This window comes from Tamandua tetradactyla, chromosome 2 (assembly GCF_023851605.1).
Source record: "Tamandua tetradactyla isolate mTamTet1 chromosome 2, mTamTet1.pri, whole genome shotgun sequence".
Taxonomy (NCBI): Eukaryota; Metazoa; Chordata; class Mammalia; order Pilosa; family Myrmecophagidae; genus Tamandua; species Tamandua tetradactyla.
This window is the reverse complement of record NC_135328.1, coordinates 208683827-208708596: the sequence shown is the minus strand read 5'-3', so window position 1 is coordinate 208708596 and position 24770 is coordinate 208683827. Positions and strand designations below refer to the sequence as shown.

Here is a 24770-nt window from a genome sequence, read left to right as displayed (position 1 = left end):
GTCCGGTCCACAGTCAGGGAAAGTTGCTGCAAACAGCTCGCCTTCCTGTACACACAATCCCGGGCAGGGTAACTGCGTGCTCGCCATGCATAGTTCATGAAGCCACGGCTCCCACTGCTCAGAACCCAGAGGAAACCGCCCCGCGCTGCGCCCGCCTGGCTGGGAAGGCTCTGGCCAGCTGCCGCTAATGAGCACCTGACCCGCTTCTACTCCATGCTCACCTCTGCATCTTCCCGCTCTTCCCTGCGCGGCCAGGCAGGTGAGGGAGCACCCCCAAGGAAAGGCTAAGGGAAGGCCATCCCTTAATCCCTTGTCAGCTGGATGGGTCTCTCTCCCCCAGGCTGGAGAAAGCCCCTGATGAAGACCTGAGATACTTGAGAGTATTCCCTGAGGGCCTGCTAGGGTGGCTCTGGCTCAAAGGTGAAGACAGAGGGGGTAGCATTAGCTTCTGTTTTCTGATTTTTCCCACCCAGGGAAGTAATAACAACCAACATTTATTGAGTGCTTAGGGTTTAAGTACGTTGTATATCTTAATCCATTTCATCTTCCAGTAACCCTAAGATGAATATTATTGTTCACATGAGGAAACAGACACAGAGAGGGTGAGTAACTTGCCCAAGGTCACACAGTGAGGAGGTGGCAGAGTTTGGCATTTGAGCACGGCCATCTGGCTACAGAGTCTGTGCCCTTAGCTCAGTCTTCTGTGGCTGCATCATGCCCCACAGTTTTTTGTCCTATTGTGTATACTCTGTGAATGCACATTTGTTTATGTCCTTGAGCTTCCTACCAGAACCCCTTCCAAGTCAGGATGGTGCCCTGTGCATCTTTGTTTTGTGAGGTTGGCACATAGCAAGTCCTCGGTAGTAAGTGGTCATAGTGCATGAACAGATAGATGTTCTGAGTGTCTCCTACTTTCCAGGCCCTCACATAAGGTGCTGGAGGTAGGGAAATGAGTAAGACCCAGTTTTGGCTCTCCAGGAGCTAAGGGTCTCCTGCAGGGGAACAGACCCAGGACTGTCACTTGGTCCAGTGGGATGCGACCTGGGATGGGGAAAGCCCAGGCCTGGGGCTTAGGGGAGGGAAAAGGGTGCTGGACACAACTGGAGTATGGTATAGGAGCAGGGCCCATCTGGGAAGGTGTCCTGGAGGACAAGATCCTGAGCTCATGGGCAAGCGAGTGGGTATGATGGGTGGAAGAAGAGAGGGAACAGGGGAGGGTGCTCTAGGCAGAGAAGGTAAGTGGGCCAAGGAACAGGCCAGAAAGTCAGTGGTGTGTGGGGCGATAAGTGGCGTGTACACTTCTGGGCAGGGGGTGGGGTGGGGGCTCTGAATTGGGCCCACCCTGGGCTGTCTCCATCAGGACCCACTTGGCCTGGCCCCTGTCCTTTACCCCACAGGTCCCTAACCTTGCTCATCTTTTCCCCTGTGGAGCTGGTGCCTGTGGCCTGACTCTGGGTTTTACGCTCGCCCGCCAGCTGCTTGTTCAGCTCCTTCATCCCAGCGGAGGCAGCAGCGAGGCCTGTTAAATAATAATGTAGCTCACCAGGGCCTGTGTCAACACTGCATCCTCCGTGTTCATTATCTAGATCGCCACCTTCAAAGTCTAATCCAGTTGTCTGGAGTTCATTTTAACCAGTTGCTGGAGGGGAAGCTGGCTGTGGGATGATTGTTGCGTCTTAATTTTAAAAAACTTATTGGGGACAGGCTGACAGCCTGCGGCTTGCTGGGTGTACTCTGCTGAGCCGGGGTGGTCTGGGTGCTGGGCAGGCCTGCTCCCCAATAATGTGAGGGTGGAGTCTCCACCACCCAGCTCATGGGAGGGTGACAGAGGGCCAGGGAGGGGTGGGGGGGCCTGGGCCAGCCTGTGAATCTGCATCATGCTGATGGATCCTTGTAGCACCCCAAGGAGAGCCCAGCTTTGCCTGTTTCATGGCTGGAGAGGGGGGCTAGGGCCAGGACCCTTGACTCATGGTCTTGGGTCCACTACTCCCCAGCCAGGTTGGCCAATCTTAGACATGCCAAGCTCCTTCCCACTGCCTGGCCTTTTGTCTCTGCTATTCCCTCTGCCTGGACAAGATCCCCATGAGCTTCCTTTGTTCAGCTCCTTCTTGCCGTTTAGGCCCTGGCTCAACTGCCGCCTCCTCCATGAGGCCTGCCCTGACTGCTTTCTAAGTCCCCACTGTCACACTCTTATCTCACCCCCAGCTTTGTGGTCATCACAGTACATGCCGCGTTTGTGAAATTACCTCATTGGTTGTCATCCGAAAACAGGGCCTCGTCCATCCTACCTGCTGGAGCTCCCAGCAGGGCCAGATACAGAGCAGCCCCAGAAAGTGTACATGGAGCGTCTGTGTGGATGCCACGGTGCTGCCTCTGGAAACATGAGTGGTGGAGCAGGTTGGAAGGAGCATGTGATGCTGTGCTGCGAGTGTTGGGTGTAAGGTTGGAATCTGGGCCAAGGCTTAGAGCAGCTGGGGCCAGTCAGAGAATCCCAGGAGGAAGGAATCATGGCTTTGAGGAAGCAGGAGCAGGAAAGATCATGCCCAGAAGAGGTGGGGTGGGAGGAAGCTGGGTAAAGGGACTGTCAGAGAGTCTGAGGACCCTACCTAGACAGTGCACAGCTCAGCAGGGATGGGGAGGGTTTCCACTTGACTTCTAGGAAGGACCTTCCGAAGCCATTTGAGGAGGATGGGATGGCTGTATCACCATGGGACCAGGCCACACCTCTGACCGTGCCCCTTATGCCCGCCTCGAGGTGTTTCCATAGCGATGCCTCTCCCCCACAGGGCTCTGCTGAGCAGATTTTGAGCCTCCCTGGTGGAGCTGCAGAAGCACGGGTCTGGGGGAGGCTCCCAGCTCTGCCTGAAATGTGCCAGAGCAAGGGGAGTCAGGGCCGTGATTGGACACCAGGCCTGGCTCCTGCCTCCTTTCTCGTAGGGCTGTTGGGAGGGTAATTGGGGAATCCCTCTCCCATAGATTCTGGCTTCCCTGCCCTTCCTGGGAAAAGCTGTCCGAACCCCCGGGCTTTTCCCCCACACTGGGTCATACCCTCTGCAACCCGCCGACATGGTACCGTGCCGTCCTTCTCAGCTCTCAGCACCTCTGCACGCTGACGCTTTGGGGACGATTATTGGATTCCCCAGACTCAAGCTCGTAGGGCAGGACAAGGACATCCTGTTGGCTGCTGTGGTTATTGCTGCAGCCCTGGGGCTGACACCAGACCTGTGGTGCATAGTAGATGCTCGGTAAAGGGCTGAGGAAGGGAAGGACACCCTGAGGATCCCCTTAGGGAAATGGTTCTGTCTGGGCCATTTCTGCTTAATTGTGGAGGGGTGTACAGGACCGTTGGCCGAGGCTGGATTCGAGCACCTTCAGAGCTGGGTGCCCAGCAGATGAGAGGTACTTATCGAGCGCACCGTGTAATGATCCCACTGCCTGCTGACTCCAGCTCACGGGCCTCCATACCTGCACTAATGCTTTTTGTCTCTAAGCACCCCAGAGAAGAAACATCTCCAGGTTCCCAGACACCAGCGGTCCCCAGATTTCCCCTTGCCCAACCCCCTCCCTCCACACCCCCCTTCCCCACCCCTAATTTTCACGTTTAGTGCCCAAACTTAGTTTGCATGTATTAGCTGTTGTAAATCTATCATAGCAGTGTGACGTGCCATGAATAATGCATTGCTGGGCTGTATTAGTTTTCTGTCTTCTATCTTATTTATGACATGAAACGGGTGGGAATTTGCAAAAGCAAAATCCAAACGCAGAGCTCCCTGGGTAATGGTATACAGATTAGTGTGACGGCCAAAAGATTTACCCAGTTCCCACGGTCCCCAGGAGCTGCCAGGCAGAAGTACCCATGTTTGGCCCCCCAATGTGTGGGGTCAGGGGTCACGTCCCTCCATGGGGTGTCTCTGCTCAACAGTTTTGTTTTACATTTTTTGTGTTTCATTGCTATTGTTGTCATTTTGTTCTTTTTTTTTAGATTTAAAATTAGCCAGTAAAACTTGAGAAATTGATGTACTAAAGATTGTGGAGACTTCCCTCCCACAAGAAAGCTTTGGCGAAAAGTTCAAAAGGAGGGTGAGCATTTTTTAAGCAGCAGGAAGGATTGAGATTAGATATCCAGAAGAGGGTTCCCCTTCCCTGGAAGTGCCGTGGGGTCAGGAAGTGGGGTGGCTGGGGCTGTGGCTACAGACTACTTCGAGGGCTCTGGAGGCTTCAAGGAAACATCTCAGAGTCTGTCTTGTGGGTCAGGAGATAGCTAAGGCGTGGGTCTCCAGACTTCTCTCTCCTCACTTGGATGAGCTCAGATCTTACTTCTGTGGAATATTTGGTCTCCCCTGGATGATTTAGGTTAATGAAAAGATTTCATGGTTTTAAAAAAAGTTTGAAGCCATTGGCTCAGGGAACAAGCACTGTGGAATCATGACTCAGAGCAGTGATGAAATTGGAAGAGGAAAGAGGGACAGGAGAGGAAAGTTGGACAAGGGACCATGGTTGAGGGACCGTATTGGGGCACTGGAGATGCAGAAGGGGCCAGTCTGCATCCTTCTGCCCAGCCCCTATCTCTGAGTCCTGTGCCTGCCTTCGCGAAGCTCTCCTATACTTACCCCATCTTTTCCTGGGCACTTGGTCCTCCTCTGAGCCCTGCAGCAGGGGTGGGCAGGGAAGACCCCAGAGGAACAGCTGCCCAGTCCTGGCACATGGCATATGGTCTCTGCCAGAGCCTTCTGGGCTCTGACAGAGATTGGGGGGTGGGAGAGGGGGCACGACTAGAGGCAAGAGACCCGAATACCTGGGGAGAGAAGGGAGCTTTGTAGTATAGGTGGTGAGATGAGGCCAGTGGCCAGTACAAGTCTAGCCTGGCTTAGGGGAGGAGCCCTGGACAAGGGGGTCTTACCCTGTGGTGATAAGATCAGTTGGCCCCCGTGCACATGTTTGGTTGTGGGGTACAGACCCACCATACCAGTAGCCCAGGAGAGCAGCAGGCAGCGTGGCGTGGGTGCTGGAGCAGTGAGGTGGGGAGGGCAGGCCAGCTCCGCCGCAGCTGCTGAGCAGGGTGAGTGGATGAGTGGGCACAAGAATGGCGTGTGTGTGTGTGTGTGTGTGTGTGTGTGTGTGTGTGTGTGCGTACAGATGTGTTCATGTGAGGAGGGGAGATCGGTTGATTACATTAATATCATATAGGCCCTCAACTGCCAGCTTCGGTCTTTTTGATGGTCAGTTGGGGCCTAGGAGTCTGAATCAAGCCTGGGGACCCCCAGCTCCTCTGGGTCTCCGGGTCCCTCTGCACCAGTCCAGGCTTTCCTTCCCATTGTCTTGATCTCGGAGACTGACCTTTCAAGAGGCTGCCTCAGTCTTATCCACAGTGTCGGGTGTGGACTCACGCGTGGAAACTGAGGACAGGTGTTCCCTGCACGTCTCACCTAACGCACAGCAGAGGGCAGGGCAGTGGCATTGGCCAAGCCAGCTCACCCCTGCCACAGCGCCTTGGGAACTGGTGTCTCAGCTGTCACAGCCCAGCCCGAAACTCCCCTCTGGTCAAGCCCAGTGGGAGGTGTGGGGGTCTGGGAGAGCCAGACCACACTTGCACCATTTGGACGCACTCAGCAAGGCCCGCAGGTGCTCAGAAGCAGTGCAGAGCCGTGGCAGCGCTTGGGGTGTCCCAGGGCGGTAAGACCTGCTTGTCTCAGGGCAAGGCTGGGGCAGCTGGTGAAGGAGGGAGGACTCATGGGAAAGGTGTTTTCAGGCTCCAGGTGGCTGGTAGCCTGGCCCACTCTCAGTGGTCAGTGCTGGAGAAGCAGCACTATACTGGCCTCTGAACTGAAGAAACAAAAGGACATTTAGTAGGACTAATGAGGAGCATATAAATGCCTCCCATTTTGAGATGCTTTTTATTTCCCCTTCCCCAGGAAGACCCAATGGATTTTAGTTTAGTTTTGGTTTTAAAGGCAAAACTTCGTTGCATGGCCAAGTCAGGATGGCTCTCTGCCATGGCACTTCCTGTGTGTCTTGATCTAGGCTGTGGTTGGGTGATGAGAGGCAAACCCCAATGCCTTTGCTCACCTCGATGTTTCTTAGGTGCTTAGTGATGAGGAGGCTTTTGCACAGCAATTCTTAACTTTGTGTGTGTGTGTGGGGGGGGGTGAGGGGGGTTTACAGGCCATTGAGAGATTGGCCTTTCTGTTTTTTTTTTAATTAACTGCCTACCCACCCATTCCCCCGCCACCAACTTTTTAGTTTGAAAAATTCCATACTGCAAGAAAGTTGATATTATACTGTAAAAAACACACATGTATTCTTTACCTGGTTAGCCAAATATTAACATTGTGTACACACAGACACAGACACACCTGCACGTTTGTTTTTCCTCAACCATTTAAAAGCCAGTTGCAAGCATCATTCATTACCCTTCACCTGGTTTTAGTTTCCCAGCTGCTAAAACAAATGCCATACAGTGGGTTGGCTTAAACAGCGGAAATTTATTGGCTCATGTTTTGAAGCTAGGACAAGTCCAAAATTGAGATGCCAGCAGGTGATGCTTTCTCCCAGAAGCATTCTGGACTGACTGCCGGCTCTCCTCGGTCCTTAGCTGTGCCGTCACGTGGCGGCGTCTTCCCCTTTCTCCTCTGGGTTCTGGTGACTTCCAGCTTGGCTGCTCCTGTGGCTTCTCTCTTCTTCACTCTGCTTATAGAGGACTCGAGGAATCTGGACTGAAGCCCAGCCTGATTCAGTTGGGCCACACTCTAACTGGAGTGACACCTTGAAGAGATTCTATTTGCAGTGGGCACACACCCGCCAGAGTGTGGACCAAGACAAGAACACGTTCAAACGGGGGTGCACAGTTCAGTCCCCCACACCCCGGAACGCTTGGGCGCATCTTTGTCCTTCATAGCATCGATAACATCAGCATGCCAGGAGTTTCACGTCAGTACCCTGGTGTTGGGGTGCACGGGTGGTTCAGTGGTAGAATGCTCACCTTCCAAACGGGAGACCTGGGTTCGAGTCCTGGACCATGCATTCCGCGCAACCCCCGCCGTCCCCCCCCCCCAAAATACCCTGGTATTATCTAAGTACCAGCCATGTGCACATTTTCCCAGCTGCTCCCCCACTGCCCCCACCATCACCAAATCTATAGCTGCTTCTCCAACCCCCTCCAGCCTAGGATCATGTGTTATGTTTGGTCTGTTTGTCATGTCTCTTTAGAGCCTAGAATCATCCTTCTGCTTTTCTTTTTTTTCTTTTTGTCCACAAGATACTGACTTTTTCAGACGATCCCAGCCCATGTCTTAGAAAAGACCCCACAGTCTGGAATTGCTGACTGCTTGGTTAGATTCAAGTGTTTGGCCAGAATCTGCCTCGGTGACACTGTCAGCTCCCGTCACCCCCCTACAGAGGCGGGAATGGCCCACCCCATCCCCGACTGTGGAGTCTCCCTAGTGTAAAGGCACCGCTCCCCCTTGTTAACCAATAAGTCACCTGTGGGTGACCCCTGGGGACGGTGAATATCCTGTCCTCAGCAAACTTTCTTCTGATATCCTTTAGTGACCCTTTGGTGAGGGCAAAATTAGGGGTGTCTCATGCTGTTCTACTTTTCAGTTGTCATTTTTTTTTAACCTTCTTCTTTAAAGAGCAGTTTTCCCTCTCCCCACCCTATCACTTTAAATCCATAGATTCTTTTTAAAATTTGGTGCGCTATAATCCAGACAATCAAAGCGTGGCCAACAGGAGCACCTTTGTGCTGGCCTCGGAACCCTTTGAGCTTCCTTCCTTTGAGCCCACCCCAGCCGGCCGCTTCTCTAGGGGTCCTGGGGGGGCTCTTTTAGTGGGGAGCCAAGACCTAGAGATGCAGAAGCTGCTGGGTGTTGTTGGCTCCAAGTGTTTTCAGTTGACAGAGCCAGGGAAAAAAGCCCTTAAGTTCACCCTGTCACCCCAAGTCCAAATCCAAGGCCATAGAGCTCCACCCTATACTTTGCTCACCCTTCATTTGATTTTCTCTTCTCTCCCCTGGAAACCCTGGTTCCCCGGAACACCGATGTCCTTCAGTCACAGCACACCCTTTCAGGATCCAGCCCGCCACCCCAGCAAACCTGCTAAGTAAAGTTCTGTACAGTTCAGTCAAGTTCTCTGCAGTTCAGTCAAGTTCTCTGCAGATTTTTGCCCCCAAACAGGTCCCGACAAGGGCACACAGGCAGAGCGCAGGCTCCCGAGTTACTCGAACGGATTCTTTTCTGTGAGGTGCGACTGTATTTCAGGAAAACTTGATTTACCAAAACAGGCTGGATTTGGCTGAGGACTGCTGTTTGCAGACCTCTGGTCTCATATATAATCCTGACACCCTCCTGGCATAGTGTGGCACCTGGCAAGGAGCCAGGCCTGGACCGTGGGACTGAGTGAGCAGAAATGCCAGGCCTTCCAGAAGTGCAGAGGGGACACTGGTGTGCTGCTGGCAGGTGGGCAGGGGGCCTTCTTTAGGGCTAAGGGGGATAGAGGCCTTTGGAGAGCAAGGCAGCCCCATCTCCTGGGCCCCCCAGACCAGCTAGGGGTTAGAGGAGGGGGCCCGAGGTGAGATGGGACGCTGTGGCCTGGGGTGTCAGATGAGCAGCATTTTGCCCACCTTGGCTAGGGAGAGAGAGGAGCTTGATGAGCTGACTACCTCCTCTAGCAATTAACTCAGATCAAACAAACTGAGCTCCTCTCAAGATGAGAGAACACCCTGTGTTTGGAAACCAAAACGAACAGCATGGCTTGTCCCAGCACAGTGGGCAGTGAGGGCTGCGACCTCCTGGGGTTGCTGTGCTCCCGCCGCCAGCCCCCATCTGGGATGCTGTGCTCCCACTACCTACCCCCACCCGGGGTGCTGTGCTCCCACTACCTGCCGCCATCTGGGGTGCTGTGCTCCCACTGCCTACCCCCACCCAGGGATGCTATGCTCCCACTACCTGCCCCCACCTGGGAATGCTGTGCTCCTGCTGCCTGCCCCCACCCGGGGATGCTGTGCTCCCACCGCTTGCCCCCATCTGGGATGCTGTGCTCTCACCGCCTACCCCCCACCCGGGGTGCTGTGTTCCCACTACCTGCCCCTACCTGGGGATGTTGTACTCAGCTCCTTCAGCCCCCTCTGGACCCAGTGAGGCTAGCCTCTCTCTCTTGACCTGCCCTGCCTTGGGTTCAATGGCAAGAGGCCCAGCTAGAACTCCAAGACCTGGCTCTCTCCATTCAGGTTCCTGGCATGGGGAGGGTTCCTGAGGGCAGGACCCACTGACCGGCAGCCCAGAGCTAACTGAGTGCTCTGCCGTTGTTCAGATTTATTCCGGCCCTTTCTCCCACCTGTCTTACCTCTTTGGGCTTAGGAGGCTTGCACAGGCCTTCGGCAAACCCCTTTGGGCTTGGAGAAAAACTTGTTATGCCTCTGGAGAAATGAGCCTGATTTCGCTGCTGACTTCTCTTTTAATTAAATTCTGACCGCGACATGCAGGGCTGGCTGGCTGCAAATTCCAGCACATTCTTCTGTGGTCCCAGGCCTCTCAGTTTGAGTGGTTTGGCTTTTTCAGAGGGAGGAAATGCTTTTGATCTTTCCGCAGGAGTCAGGCAGGAGGCTCTATTGGTGTGTGTGCTTGTATTGTGTGCAAGTATGTATAGGAGTGTGTGCTGTTTTAAGGAAAAGCCTGCAGACAAAGCTTCTTGGAGTCTCCCCTGCCGTCCGGCTGTCCTCCTCCATTCATCCTTCTCTTGGTTGGTTAGATACTTGTTGATGACCATCACTTTGGAAAGTCAGTTTGGGCCTCAGGTTGTCATCTGTAATTGGGTCTATAACTCCTTACTGGCAACCCCAGCAAGGTCTCTTCAGTGGTTTCCTGATAGAACCAGGATGAACAGAAAACTTGTCTCTAGTGCAGTTCAGGCAATAGCAAACCACATGCAGGTTTCTTCGAAGGCAGGCTCCTCTCAAGAAAGAAGAATTGTAGGCCAGGGCTGCCAGGAATATGGGGGGCAAAGCTTGACTTCCAGAGGCTCAGCCTGCAGGCCCCAGCCTGGCACCGACACCCCCCTCTGTGCCGCAGCAAAGCTTCGAGGCGCACCAGGACGAGGCGGTGAGCGTGACGCACATGGTGAAAGCGGGCAGCGGCGTCTGGATGGCCTTCTCCTCCGGCTCCTCCATCCGCCTCTTCCACACTGAGACCCTGGAACATCTGCAGGAGATCAACATTGCCACCAGGACCACTTTCCTCCTGCCAGGTGAGGCTGCTGTGAGGCTGGCCTTGGGCCTGAGGGATGGAGCTGATGTGCTTGCTGTGCGTCTGAGGTCAGGAGGGGGTGCATCCTGGTGGGCTGTCGCAGTGACCCTCATAGTGGCGTTCCTAGCCTCCTCGCTGGCGCTCTGAGAGGGAAGCCATTCCTCAGGGGCAGCGGGGCCAGGACTTGAACCTGCCCTGAAAGGTGGGATTGGTGCAGCCTAGGGCCTGAACCGCCAGGTGAAGGGACTTTTCTCTGGCAGTGGTTGGGGGGCCCGACTGTCTGTATCTCCAAACCCCTTTTCCTATGGGCCCAGGGCCCTCAGTGTTCCTGCAGGCTGGGACCCTCAGTGTTCCTGCAGGCTGGGGCCCTCAGTGTTCCTGCAGGCTGGGGCCCTCAGTGTTCCTGCAGGCTGGGGCCCTCAGTGCTCCTGCAGGCTGGGGCCCTCAGTGCTCCTGCAGGCTGGGGCCCTCAGTGTTCCTGCAGGCTGGGGCCCTCAGTGCTCCTGCAGGCTGGGGCCCTCAGTGTTCCTGCAGGCTGGGGCCCTCAGTGTTCCTGCAGGCTGGGGCCCTCAGTGTTCCTGCAGGCTGGGGCTCTCAGTGCTCCTGCAGGCTGGGGCCCTCAGTGCTCCTGCAGGCTGGGGCCTTCAGTGTTCCTGCAGGCTGGGGCTCTCAGTGCTCCTGCAGGCTGGGGCCCTCAGTGTTCCTGCAGGCTGGGGCTCTCAGTGCTCCTGCAGGCTGGGGCTCTCAGTGCTCCTGCAGGCTGGGGCTCTCAGTGCTCCTGCAGGCTGGGGCTCTCAGTGTTCCTGCAGGCTGGGGCCCTCAGTGTTCCTGCAGGCTGGGGCTCTCAGTGCTCCTGCTGGCTGGGGCCCTCAGTGCTCCTGCAGGCTGGGGCCCTCAGTGTTCCTGCAGGCTGGGGCCCTCAGTGTTCCTGCAGGCTGGGGCCCTCAGTGTTCCTGCAGGCTGGGGCCCTCAGTGCCCCTGCAGGCTGGGGCCCTCAGTGTTCCTGCAGGCTGGGACCCTCAGTGTTCCTGCAGGCTGGGACCCTCAGTGTTCCTGCAGGCTGGGGCCCTCAGTGTTCTTGCAGGCTGGGGCCCTCAGTGTTCCTGCAGGCTGGGGCTCTCAGTGCTCCTGCAGGCTGGGGCTCTCAGTGTTCCTGCAGGCTGGGGCCCTCAGTGTTCCTGCAGGCTGGGGCCCTCGGTGTTCCTGCAGGCTGGGGCCCTCAGTGTTCCTGCAGGCTGGGGCCCTCAGTGCCCCTGCAGGCTGGGGCCCTCACTGCTCCTGCAGGCTGGGGCTCTCAGTGAGTGTGGCTCCGAGCCCAGTTCCCGCTCCCAATTGGGGAGCTGCTCAATGGCTGGGGATGGGGTGGGGAGTGGGAACCTGGTCCTCTGCTGGTCTGCACCGCCCCACTCCTCAGGTTGCCCCAAACCCTAATTCTGTCCCAAATTCCTTTCTGAATGGAGTGAAAAGAAAGAGGTAAGGCCAACCAAGGGTCTCTGTCCTTAGAGGTTTTTGTAAGAATGGAGAATGCCCTCTTGATTTGTGAGGTGGGGTTGGCATCCGCATGGGCTGTGTGCCCCTTGCCAAGCTGCTGGTGAGACGAGGTGGACAGGTGTGATGGGGAAGGATAAGCCTGCAGCTCCCCTCATCCCTGTCCTTACCAGGACACTCCCCAGGTCCCTGTGGGTGGTGCTGGGAGGGACCAGGGCAGGCACCTGCCTTTCACCCTCACCAGCTTTGCTGCAGCCCTTGGGGTTCAGCAGGCATCAGCCTACATTCCCCCCCTCCCCTCCCTGCCCAGCTTTCCAGGCAAGCTGACCCAGGACGGGGAAGTCTGGAGGCCTGTGGTGGTTCTCCTGCCCAAGCACTGCAGGCAGGGTTGGACTCCGCGGCAGGAGGCACAGGGCCCTGGGCCCCGGGAAACAGCCAGTGTGACAGGCTGGGGGCCGGAGCTGATTGTTACTAGAACCTGGTGGATGGGTCATGCCGGAGGCTGGAAGCAGCCATTTGCCAAGGCGGGGGCTGGTCTTCCTGCCTGTCGAGCCAGCACCTTGGGGGCCTCAGGGACTCTGTTTCACTGGGAGGTCTGGTCCCTAAGCTGAGCTGTGGGACCCAGGTGTCACCCTGGCTCCTGCTTTCTCCTGGCTGAGCACGAATGTCCCTGTGCTGCACTGGTGACCACAGAGCGGGGGATGGCTTGCAAGGTTAGCAGCAAGAAGATGACCTGTAATTCTCGCCCCTGGCATGGGCCCCCTGGCGAACAAGGCTGCAGGGCTTGGTGCTCAGGTCTCGTGTCCTCCTCACCTTGACCCCATGAGGTGGGGATTATCCCCATCTTACAGGTGCAGAAACTGAGGTTTGCTCAGCAGGGTGAAATGGCTAGTTCCAGGCCATGCAGCTAGTCAGGGGCAGGCCCAGGGGTCACGCCAGGCCAGACTTATTTTGGAGTCCCCTGCTGGGTAACAGGAACAAGGATGGGTCAGGCATGGGCTGGAATCCTGGCTTGGCCACGTGTCAGCTGTGTGGTCTCTTGCATGGCCCTTTGTCCCTCTATGAGATGCGGGGCTGACCTCATGGGCTGGCTTGTGGGGTTGTGTGGTGGGGTCTGGGAGGGCAGCGGGTGCACAGGGTGGGTGGCACTTCTCACATTCCCCCTGGGGCAGGGCCAGTCCTGGCGGGACCAACCCTTGGGGCCTTGCCCTCCTTTCCCCTTTCTCTCCCCACTTTTTCAACTTCAGTTTCATTGTGTTTCTCTATTATACAAGCCAAATTCATTTCAACTACAATTAAAATTTCTCTGTATTACAAAAATATTTCCACACTTATGCTGATGGCCAAATTATTTCAAGTTAGTGAAACAACAACCAAAAAATGGATAAACTTATGGACCTTTTAATCTTCTGAATTTCAAGTTATGGGGGCCGAGGAGAGTGAGAGAAGGAATCAAGTTTTTCAAGTGGTCAGAGGCCGGCTTTGTGGGCAGCCCCCAGCTGCAGGGAGGAAAACAGCAGCTCTCGCTACAGGGCATTGACTTAACTGTGGGTTTAAAGCTCGTTTTCACATCATTAACTTTTTTGTTCTTTGCAATTACCCTTTGGAGAAGGAATGGCATTCCTTATGTTTATTTTTTTTAACATGATATGATTGTTTTAAAACCAGGTAAACTGAGGCCCAGGAGGTTAAGTGACTGGACCAAGATCACACTGCTGATAAGAGCTTGAACCCAAGCTATAATCTGCAGCTCTCACACAGACTTGTGGCCCAGCCTGGGTGATTGCTCTCCTTTCCAGGGCCTCAGTTTCCCCTCCTATAGACCACGGGATGCGACTTGAGTTGGAGCCTGGTCCTGCTGGTTAGCATAGACCAGGAGTTAGACAAGTCCTGCTGGATTCCCAATGTGGCTGCTTCCCTCTCGGTGACAGGAAGCAAGGGGAGAGCCCTCTACCCCCCAAGCCCTGGCTGCGCAGAGCTGTGCGGGTCTCGTGAGGCAGCACAGGGATAGCGTAAGTCACAGTCTGTGATGGTGCCATTGGCTTGTCATCGTCTCCACCATCAGGCTCGCGGCCTCCTGCCCTGGCCCTCCTTGCCCTGGCCTGTGGGCCCTGTGTCTTCCATGAGGTTCCTTGCTTGCCCCTTCCGCATCAGTGCCCTTCTTCCGGCATCAGTGCCATCAGGGCAGCTCAGCTACCCCTCTGCTGGTCCGACTCTTGGGCCTGGACCCTGGACACATCTGGGGCATAGGCTGAGAGATGTTCCTGGTTTCGGGCTTTCTGGAAGGTCCCCAGCAGTTACTGCCTTGGGCCTCCTCCCCTCAGGCCTGCCATTTGCTTGTCAGCAATCCTGGGGAGCGGGTGTGGCCCCACCAGGCCAGGTCCACGGGGATCCCCTAAACCTTAGAGGGGTGGACCAGCTTGGGCCAGAGTGGTGGGGACTGGGGCACGGAGGGCAGCTTCAAGCTCACCCACGTTCTGCCCTCGTGGAAGAACAATAGAGCGGGATTCTTTAATTCTTTATTAGAGATATTTTTAAAAGGCTTTTAAGTATTTTTCTTCCCCCATACCACCAAATGAAATAATTGTATAATTAGTAATAAATTTGTTCCTCCTCTAAGTGTGGATTCTTTTTTAGGGCATGTTAAAAATTTATCACGCTTCCTTCCCTGGACCCCTCTCTTCCACTGGTGTACCCGACTGGTATTAATGCATTTTTTAACCTAAACTCCCTCCTCCTTTTAACTAGACAGGTCATTAATAAAATGTTCTCTGAGAGCCTGAGCTTTTTAAAGTTGTATATCTCCAGATAGATGGCTTGGGTGAGTTGAACACTGCTGCATTAAGTCGCTGTGATAAAATATTTATCCACCATTAGAATTCTTTTTTTCTTTTGCACTGTTTGTGAAAAGCGTCTTACTCTTTTCCTTGGGGTGGTGCGGGAAGAAGGGAGGGCCCCAGAACGAGATCTGCAGATGAAGTAATTTCTCAGTTCCGGCATCTCTCTTGGTTTCTCACTTGCCTTCCTTCCATTTGTTGGGGTTTGGCCGTTCAGGGGGCCGGGAGGATGCAGCAGCTTCTGGACCAGTCGCCTGCTGGGTACAAGGCCCCTGGGACCTTGACAAAGGAGGGGAGGCAGTGGGATGGAAAATTTGCCACTGTTCCCCTCTTGGCTTTATTGTTTTTGTGAGTTTACAGCTCTGATGGAGTTGATCTGAAGACATTAGAATCTAGGTCCTTTTAATAACCCCAAACATTATTCTAATAGCCTCCATTTATTGATTGTGTACTATAGGCTGAGAGCTGTGCTCAGCTGTCTGTGTATATGTATTGTATATATGATGTTTCTAATAATTATAAAATTGAGCAGCGTATGTGGATAATACTTATTGATTGGTGAGAAAAAGAAAGTGACTCGTCCAAATTTGCCCAACAAGTAAGTGACATTAACACCTCCGTCCTTTCTCACCTTTCTTCATTCATTCACGCACTCATTCATTCACTCACAGATATTTTTTTGAGTGTCTACTGTGTACCAGAAGCTGGGAAATCAGCCCTGAGTCAAAAAATAAGGCCCCAGCCTCATAAAGCTTATATTTTATTACATGGAGGCAGACAATATACAAGCCCAGAGATGAATAAGGGAATTCTAGAGTGTGACCAGTGCTGAGGAGGGGGGGAGGTGGTGACGGGAGCCAGCCCGCAGCCAGAGGCCTCTTGTGCCTGCCGGTCACACCCTGAGCCCTCTCCGGGGAGGCCCGTTCCTGGACTGCAGATCGGCATTGCTGCTCCGAGCTGTGCTTTCTGAATTGGTGCGGATGTGGCAGAGAGTCCCAGCTCCACGGAACACTCAGAAACCATTTGTTAAATAGCCCCTGTCATCAGGTCACTAACTCAATGGTTTTTTTCAGTGTGGTTGTATTTCCACATCAAATATACAATATGAACGTGACTTTCTGAGCTTGCCTAACGTCTACAGAATCATATATCCCACTGCCCACTTGGATGTTTAATATGCATCTCAAACAATACACCAAAAAGGGAGTTTGATCTCAGTCCCCAAACCTGCTCCTTTTTCAAATCAGTTGATGGCACTGCCATCTGCCCAACTGCTCAAGACAAGAAACCTAGGAGCTGTCCTGGGTTCCTCTTCTTTCTCTCCTCCCACTCTGTCTGTCAGCAGGCCTGTTGGTTCTGCTTCAGAACATCTCTTGAATGTGTTGGCTTCCCATCGTCTCACTACCGTTTCTACCTTGACAACTCAGAAGCCGCCTTGCAGGTCTCCGCATTTCCCCCTACCTGGCCCCCGCTTCTCCCAGTTCTTCACCACACTGCAGTTAGTTTGCTAACATCGGGCCACATCACTTTCCTGCTGGAACTTCCAGTAGCTTCTTATTGCCCTTGGAATAAGAAGTCCCACTCCTCATTGGGACTCACAAAGCCCCACGCCTCCCCCCGCCCAGCCCATCCTGCGTTTGCCACTGCCCTGAGCCACACTCCTTCAGTGTGGACACACCTTCTTGTCACAGGGCCTTTGCACGTGCTGTCCCCTGGGCCCTCCCCCTGGTCTTGGTGTGGCTGGCTCCTCCTCATCACCTGGACCTTGATCCTCACACCCACCCACCTCCCCCAACCTTTGGGGAAGCAGAATGAGATGCAGACACCCAGGAATCCTCCAGCTCACTCACCCTCTGCCCCACTGCCCTGTTTTCATTTCTGAATGGAATTCACTGTATTCCATGAATAGGACTGCACTGTTCATACATACAGTAGCTGCTATTTAAATTCATGTTAATTTAACAAATATATAATAAAAAAACAGTCCCTCAGTCTCATGTGCTTGGTGGCCACATGTGGCTGATGGCTACTGGATTAGACAGTAGTGAAGTTTCCATTAGTGTAGACATTTCTAGAATGCCTGCTCCTCAAGAGAAGGATGTTTGTGTGTGGTTCCCGCTGAGCCTTCATGCTGAGCACAGTCTGGCTCACAGCAGGTGCTCGGGGATGGTCCCAGTGCCAAGGGAACAGACCCCGAATGGTCTGCACGCTGCACCAGGCCCTGCCGTGTGTACCCCGAGATGGTGACCCTCCTTTGGGGGGTGAACATGAAGTCACAACATGACTGAGACTGTGCCCCTCACAGCCCTACACAAATGGGATTTAAGTAGTTTGCTCAGAGTGGCGAGGCAACATGGGACTGACTGTGGTCAGGTGTTGCAGGGCTTGTGTCAGGCCAGAGCAGGTGTCTGAGTATGCTGGAAACTCCAAAGCAGCCTTTCTCCAAATGTGGTCCCTGAGTTAGTGGCATCGGTGTCACCTGTGAACCTGCCACACGTGCAGTGCTGGGGCCTCAGCTTGGGTGTGGGCTGGCCACCTGACGCAGGCCAGCCAGCTGAGTCGCTGGCCCTCCTGGTGGTGCTCGTGTCCGCCCTGGTTTTGGAGCCACTGCTCTAGGTGTCATTCCAGATATAACGGGCATTGTCCCTGCCATGCATGTGGAATGGATTTGAATTTCCTTTGAGGAGAGAATAAACCCCACCTCAGAGGGGTGGAAGGATTTGGACAGGAAGCGAGGTAGACCTTTGGAGAAGTAGGGGCTTGTGCAATCTGTGGGAGCGCAGCCGGCTCTCTCGGGGCCCGTGGCCTGCACTCGGCCCCTCCATCCTCTGCTCCCAGCCTCAGGCCACTGCCCACCCAGGGCACGACGGGCTCTCAGAACGTCAGGCTTCTTGGTGTGCAAGGTCCCAGGTGAAGAGTTTTATGTCTGTTGACTGCTAAGAGATATTATTGTTATTGTCCCCTTTTACAAGTGAGGAAACCAGGTAGTTTAGAGAATGGCCCTGGGTCATGTTGCTGGTAAGTTGCAGAGCTGGGTTGGAACCCGGTGGCCTGGCTCCACAGCCTGTGTCCTGGCTGCATGCCTGCAGCCCACAGTGTAAGGTGCAGAGGGACCCACTTCCAGGGTGTGGCCCACTACCCTCCCTGCCGCCAGCACTCATCCTAAAATGAAGAGAGAGCACCAAGAGGAGAGCAGAGAAATTTCATCCAGACAGACATTGAAAGAAGACTAGTTCCCGGCAGTGAATGGTCTGACCTGCTGTCGAGCCCAGGAAGGGCAGGGTGTGCCGAATGCCAGGCCCAAGCTGGAAGGAAAGTTCTGCAGAGGTGCTGCCAATACATTGCCAGCCTGTGCCATGACCTGGCTCCACCCTGGCCTCTCCCCACAAATCCCATCTGCATCGGCCTCGCTCACCCCTCGTTGTCTGGAAGCTGCTACCTTCCTGGTCCTCCCTGGCTTCACTCCCCAGCTGGCCGGTTGTACGCCTGGCAAGGGCTGAATACGGACCAGGTCCTAGGCTCTGTGTCATTACCTCATTGCATCCTCACAGCAGTCCCATTTTACCTATGAGGAAACTGAGGCTGGTGGAGTGAGGAACTCAAAGTCTCATGGCTGGGGGCGGGGAACCCAGCTAGGCTAGCCGCCCAGGCTTGAGGTCTTAACCACACATGCCCAGCTTCTCACTTACCATTTGGGAGGAGCCCAAACTGTGCCATCCCCTAACCTGGCAGTGCCACCTAGAGCCCACTGCCATCCCCTGAAGGGACAGTGCTCATGCCGGCTGCTTTTTCTGTAGGCCAGAAGCACCTGTGTGTCACCAGCCTCCTGATCTGCCAGGGACTGCTCTGGGTGGGCACCGATCAGGGCGTCATCGTCCTGCTGCCTGTGCCCCGGCTGGAAGGCATCCCCAAGATCACAGGTGAGGCTCCGGAGGCACGTGTGGGGGATGTGGCAGTCGGGGCCAGGCGGCTGTGGGGGAGAGGGTGCAGATGTTTGCATTCTCTTCTGAGGCAGCATGTGCTTCAAGGGAGGGGGTGTTCCGCGGGCGCGGGGCAGGGGTGTCGGCTCCCCAGGGGCGCGGGGCAGGGGAGGGGCGTGGGGCAGGGGAGGGGCGTCGGCTCCCCAGGGGCACGGGCGCGAGGTAGGGGCGTCGGCTCCCCAGGGGCGTGGGGCAGGGGAGGGGCGTGGGGCAGGGGAGGGGCGTGGGGCAGGGGAGGGGCGTGGGGCAGGGGAGGGGCGTGGGGCAGGGGAGGGGCGTCGGCTCCCCAGGGGCGCAGGGCAGGGGCGTCGGCTCCCCAGGGGCGCGGGGGCAGGGCAGGATTTGCCGCGGAGGAGATGAGCTTTGGAAGGTTGAGGTGTAGACAGATGGGAACAGCATTCTGGGAGGAGGCCACGCCTGGGCAAAGGTGTGGAGATGTGAGAATCTCAGGGACTTTCAGACCAAGACCCCCAAGTTGTTTTTATAGGAGTAGCCTTGGAGAAGGGACTGCCCGCGCCCCAGACCCACGGCCTTTGGGGAGAGTTCCAGCATAGCTGGCCCGTTCCCACACCACAGAACAAATGCTTGGGAAGTTCTCCGAGAGGGACGTGTGTGTGCCTTCCCTGACCGCTGGGCCTTTGGGCCCCTCTCCTGCAGGGAAAGGCATGGTCTCACTCAATGGGCACTGCGGGCCTGTGGCCTTCCTGGCTGTGGCCATGAGCATCCTGGCCCCCGACATCCTGCGGAGCGAGCAGGAGGAGCCCGAGGAGGACAAGCAGGACGGGCAGCCTCTGGAGCCGGCGCCCACGCCCGAGAGCCACGTGGGCCGCGAGCTGACCCGCAAGAAGGGCACCCTGCTGCAGTACCGCCTGCGCTCCACCGCCCACCTCCCCGGCCCGCTGCTCTCCGTGCGGGAGCCGGCGCCCGCTGACGGCCCGGCGCTGGAGCACAGCGAGGAGGACGGCTCCATCTACGAGATGGCCGACGACCCCGACGTCTGGGTGCGCAGCCGGCCCTGCGCCCGTGACGCCCTCCGCAAGGAGATCTGCTCCGTGGCCATCGTCTCGGGTGGGCAGGGCTACCGCAACTTCAGCTGTGCCCCGAGCAGCAGCGCCAGGCCGGCCCCATGCGGGGAGACGGACAGCACCCTCCTCATCTGGCAGGTGCCCTTGACGCTATAGCCCCCCACCCCACCCAGGGGTGCGCCGAGGGCACGGCTGCAGCCACGCCGCCTCTCGGCTGCTGCCGGGGCTCCTACCGGCCTGGGCACCCCTGGGAGGATGGGGTGCAGTGGCCCCCAGAGACCCGTGCAGGGCTGTGCAGAGTGTCTGCATCATCGAGCAACTACCTTGGCAGAGTGAAGGAAAACCTCGTCTTCTTTTTAAAAAATTTTTTTTCCAAGTGTTTTGGGGAGGGATTTTGGGTTTGGGGAGAGGAAAGACACCTCTGGAGGAAATGACCTTCTTTTTAAAAGCAGAAAACACAAAACCTCCCAACTGCCTGCCAAGCCCAGCACCCCCTTCTGGGCCTGTGGGGGCTCCAAGGAGGGTGCGTGCGTGTGAGTGGATGGGAGCGTGTGGGCTGGTGTGTGAATATATATAAATACGTATATATATGGTGTATATTATGTGTGTATAAATAAAGTCTGTACATATTGGAGTTCTGGGAGATGCTGGAATAAAAGGCAAGAGTAACGTCTGTACTTGGATGGAGGCTTTTTGAGGTGTAATGGAGCTTAGAGAGCGAGGCACACAGAGCAGCTAGAAAGGGTTGTTGCTAGAAAGGGTTGTTTGGACCTAGGAGCAACACTCTGCTCACAGCAGGAAGGATTCAGGGTAGACACAAGGAAGGACCAGAACTTTGCTGCAGGGAGGGGCTCTAGACCTGGGTTGTCCAGTACCATAGCGATTAACCACAAATGGTTATTTAATTTTAAATTAATTAAAATGAAATGAAATGTAAAATTCTGTTCCTCAATAGCATCCGCATTTGAAGGGTAGCTTGAATAGTCCCTCAGGACGAGTGGACACAGATTGGACGACTCATTTTCAATGTTGCGGGAAGTTGTCTTCTGCTTGAGGCTCTTGGGGGCTTCCTTTCAAGAGAAGAGGCTGCCTCCCACCCCGGTTCTGGAACAGTGTGGGGCAGGAGGCCCTGGCGTCTAACAGTGCAAACCAGAGAGGGAAGCAAGGCTGAAGCCTTCTCCAGACGCTGGATGAGGGGTGGGGGCTGGAACCATGGCCGGAGGCAACTGGAGGCTGCAGAAGGCGGTGGGGTGAGGAGGGGGCTGCCCCTGGCCCCGAGGGAGGATTGGATGGGTTCCAGGTGGGGCCTTTGGGCAGTGGGGGCAGACCCAGGCTGAAGGTGGGATTGGCAAGTGGGGCTGCCTTTGGGCCTGGCTTCCCTCTTCTAGTGCTTTCTGTCCCTAGATTTCTGGAGCTGCCTGCAGGGAGCGAAAAACAAAACTCAAAACCATCACCCATAAAATTTCCTCCATCTTCCCATCTACCCACTTCTCTGTCATCTGTCTTTGTATCCATCTAGCCACCACTTACCCTCCTGTCTGTCCTTCCTTTCACATCTAGGGACCATCTTTTCCAGGGATGCAGGAACAAGTCAGGCAGAGTTCATCAAGAGGGAGGTGGACCTGTCGGCTTGACCCGACTGCGCAGCTTGATAAGAGTTTCAATGGGGAGCTCCAGGAACCCAGTAGGAATGTCCAAGAAGACAAATGTCCAAGGGAAGGACATTTCAGCAGGGTCCCACCAGCCTGGTAGGATTTTGCCTACTGGAGACGTCATCCTTTTATTTGTTCATTTCACAACCCCCTGGAGTTCCTACTACGTGCCAGGCACCATATTAGGTGCTGGGGCCATGGAGGTGAGCAAGTGGGTGGCCATCCCTGTCCTGAGCAAGTGTGCGGTCTAGGGCAGAAGCAGGCATGAATAGCCAAGGAGGGGGGTGTCGAAGAGGCAGCCTATGCCAAGATGCAAGGTGAGCAGATGTTGACTTTTCTGGTGAGCCTGTGGCCCGGTGTGGACCCTTAGGGCTGGGGGTGGGGGTGGGTGGGTCGGGAGGGGTCACAGCCCTGGGGGGAGTCAGCAGGCCCTGGCTCCCACACGGATCCACTACATACCATTCCAGACATGACCCATCTTCTCTGGGCCTCAGTTTCCCATTTGATCTCAATGGAAGAATCATCACTGCCCTACCCACCTCTCCTGGCCCAGGAGAATACTTATATGGGATAATTTGCAGTGTTTTTTAAAAGTTTTCACTGCTCAGATTAATTATTGAATGTCCTGTCTCTATGGACAGGATGCCCAGGGCAAACATTTATCTCGTTAGTCAAATGCTCAAGATGTTACCTGGGACAGTGACCCAGGAGCAGAGGCTGCCTGGACAACAAGTGAGCCTGGGCTCTAGGGGCCCAGCAGGCCCACTGGGTGATTTCCAGCCCCGACCTCCCCCCATGCCTCGGTGTCCTCATCCCCAAGAACGTGCAAGATGCGCTTTGCAGAGCTGCCAAGGTGGAGTCATGCCAAGCCTTGGGAAGGTAAGGTAAGGGTCCTCGATGCTCCATGGCTTCGTGTTGTCCCTTGTATCACCGAAGCCTCTCCCTTGTTCTAGATGATTTGAGGCAACAGTACTTACTAGGAGATTCCCCTTTTGTGTAGGAGTTGGTATTTGAGGATAGCTCAGCTCAAGGGGACCCAAGAGATCTTAACGGCCCGGTGAAATCCGTCATTGAAGATGACTGACTTTGCTACGTAAGATAGTAAAATTATCATATCAATCAACAGCTCATCTCCTGCATCTCAGACACCAGAGGAAGGGGAGGATTTGAGGGGGTGGGGGGTTGGAAGCGGCTGCAGAGGCACGCTGAGGATGTGCCTTGAATACCGAAGAGGGCCTCGTCTGAGATACTGATAAGATAATAATAACCAAAGGCACTTTGCATGCATTCGCCCATTTACTTCTCTCTAAGTAGCTACTTTTGTTGATCTCACATTGCTGGCAGGGATTCGGGGCTCCCAGACATTAAATAACTTGCTCAGAAAATGTCAGGGTCTGAAGGCTCAGCTACCCCCAGGAGCCAGACCTGGCGACAGACAGACCTGAGTTTCAACTATGCTCTCCTACTGGCTGCATGAACTTAGGCGAACGCCTTAACCTCTCTGTGTCTCAGAGGGGATAATGACAGTCCCTGCCATGGGGGGGACTGAGGATCATTCATTCAGTATTACTGAAAGCCAATTGTGTGCCAAGTAGGCGCTGGGTGGCAGTGGTGAAGAGGACAACACTCATCCCCTGCTCTCCATTCCAAAGGCAGAGATATGCCAGATGGGCTGTGCTGGGGGAAGAGGGGTAGAAAGTGTTAAATGGGGGGGAGGGGGGTGCCAAGGAGACCTCTGTGAGCAGACAACTTCTGAATAAAGACCTGCAGGAGGAGCAGGCATTGACGGGAGAACATTCCAGGCAGAGGGGACAGCACATGCGACGTGGCTGGAGCAGAGGTCGTGAGGGGTTGGAGGAGGAGGTGAGGTCCTGAGTCCCAGGGACTCGGCCTTCTTCTCCGCGACGTGGGAAGCCACTGGAGAATTCTGAGCAGAAGAGCAACACCATCTGTCTTTCGTTATAAAGCAATTACTTTTGATTGTGAAATTGAGCATAATCGGTGAGGACAGGGGATGGAAGTGTGGGGACAGAGAGCCCAGTGAGGAGGCTGTTGCAACAAGCCAGGTGGGAAGTGCTGGTGGCGGGGACCAGGGTGGATGTGGTGGAGTGATGAGACTGGGTCGGATTCTAGATGTGTCCTGATGGCAGAGCCCAGCGGGATGCTGATGGAGCAGCAGACAGAGAGGAGAGTCCAGGGTGGCCCAAAGGGTTTGGCCTGGGCAGCTGGCAGGGCAGAGCCGCCATTTATGGAGGTGGGTTGACTGGGAAGAACAGGTTTTCTAGGGGAAGATTAGGTAATGGGTTTGGGGTATGTTAATGTTTATGTGGCCACTGAACAACCAAGCAGGGAAGTAGAGAAGACAACTGACTATGAGTTTGGAGGTCAAGGGCTGAGTCCAGGCTAGAGACATATATTTGGGGAATCTAAAGCCATGAGCCAGGAAGAGATCACCAAGGATGGGAGTAGGGGAGAAGCTGTAAAGAACTGAGTATGGAGGAAGGCCAACATTGGGGGTCTGGGAGATGAAGTGGAAACACAAAGGAGCCTGTGGAGTGGAGTGGTCAGCCAAGAAGGCAGAGAAGCAGGTGGGTCTGGTGTCCTGGATGCCCAATGGAGAGGATGTTGACTGCTGGGCTGAGTGTCAGAGAGAGAGTAAGATGAGGCTGAGCACTGACCTTGGACCCAGCCATGTGGAGGCCATTGGTGACCTTGAGGAGTGGCATTCTGGCAGAGCAGTGGGAGCAAAAACCTGATGGGAGTGGGTCCAGGGAGGACAGGAGAAGAATTGGACTGTTGGGTGGAGAGCAGCCAGTCAACACAAGTTGAGAGTGGGAGGCTTGGGGGCAGCATGGCCTGGAGGCTGGAGGGGTGTGTGTGGTGGGTGTGGAGGGAGCGAGAGGGCACTACAGGCATGAGAGGCATGGAGGCCACAACTCAACTCGGACAACTCAACTCGGACAGCCTAAGTGTTTAGTCCTTGTGCCTTTGCCCCTTGCCCTCACCTGTGTAACTGCTGATTGAGAGTCTCTAGCTGATGGCCCACTCCCCACCTCTAGGCAACCCCACCAGCCGTGCCTGTCCTTGTCGGCAGAGGGGGGACCTTGGGTGGACAGTCCCTGGTGCTGGCAGGAAGACACATTCACTATGCATTGCCCTACTGGGTGCATAGGTGAACTAGGGTGGCTATTTTAATTCTAAAATAGCTTTTCTTCCCCAACAAAACTAGGCTTTCAGGAGAATAATCTTGCTAGAGACGCAAAAACGTCCAATTTCAAACCCAAAGCTGAGTAGGGATGCCTTTGTTCTAGGTTGTATAATCCCATTTGTAAAACACACACACACACACACACACACACACACACACACACACACACACACACACACACCAAATGGCATTGTTTCCATGGGGTTGGGATTATCAGCTCATTAAGATGTATAGGGATGAAATAAACCTCAGGCTTACCTCAAACAAATGATCCCCATGCACAACTGAGCTCCTTCTCTGTGCAGACGTTAAGTGGAATGTCCCTGGAATGAACAATGCTGG

At 55.0% G+C, this 24770-nt stretch overlaps 1 protein-coding gene across 18 annotated transcripts in view; it reads left to right on the top strand.

Moving 5' to 3' along the window:
- ARHGEF10L (Rho guanine nucleotide exchange factor 10 like) overlaps positions 1–20200 on the top strand; it is a 234397-nt gene extending 214197 nt beyond the window's left edge. For 17 of the 18 annotated variants that reach the window (XM_077151086.1, XM_077151090.1, XM_077151087.1 and 14 more), the window contains 3 exons: positions 10065–10239; positions 18361–18483; positions 19201–20200. In XM_077151086.1, coding sequence (XP_077007201.1) covers positions 10065–10239; positions 18361–18483; positions 19201–19724 — 822 coding nt within the window. In that variant the 3' untranslated portion in view covers positions 19725–20200. The other variant, XM_077151102.1, reaches the window with a different exon arrangement.
- Positions 20201–24770: the final 4570 nt, after the last annotated feature.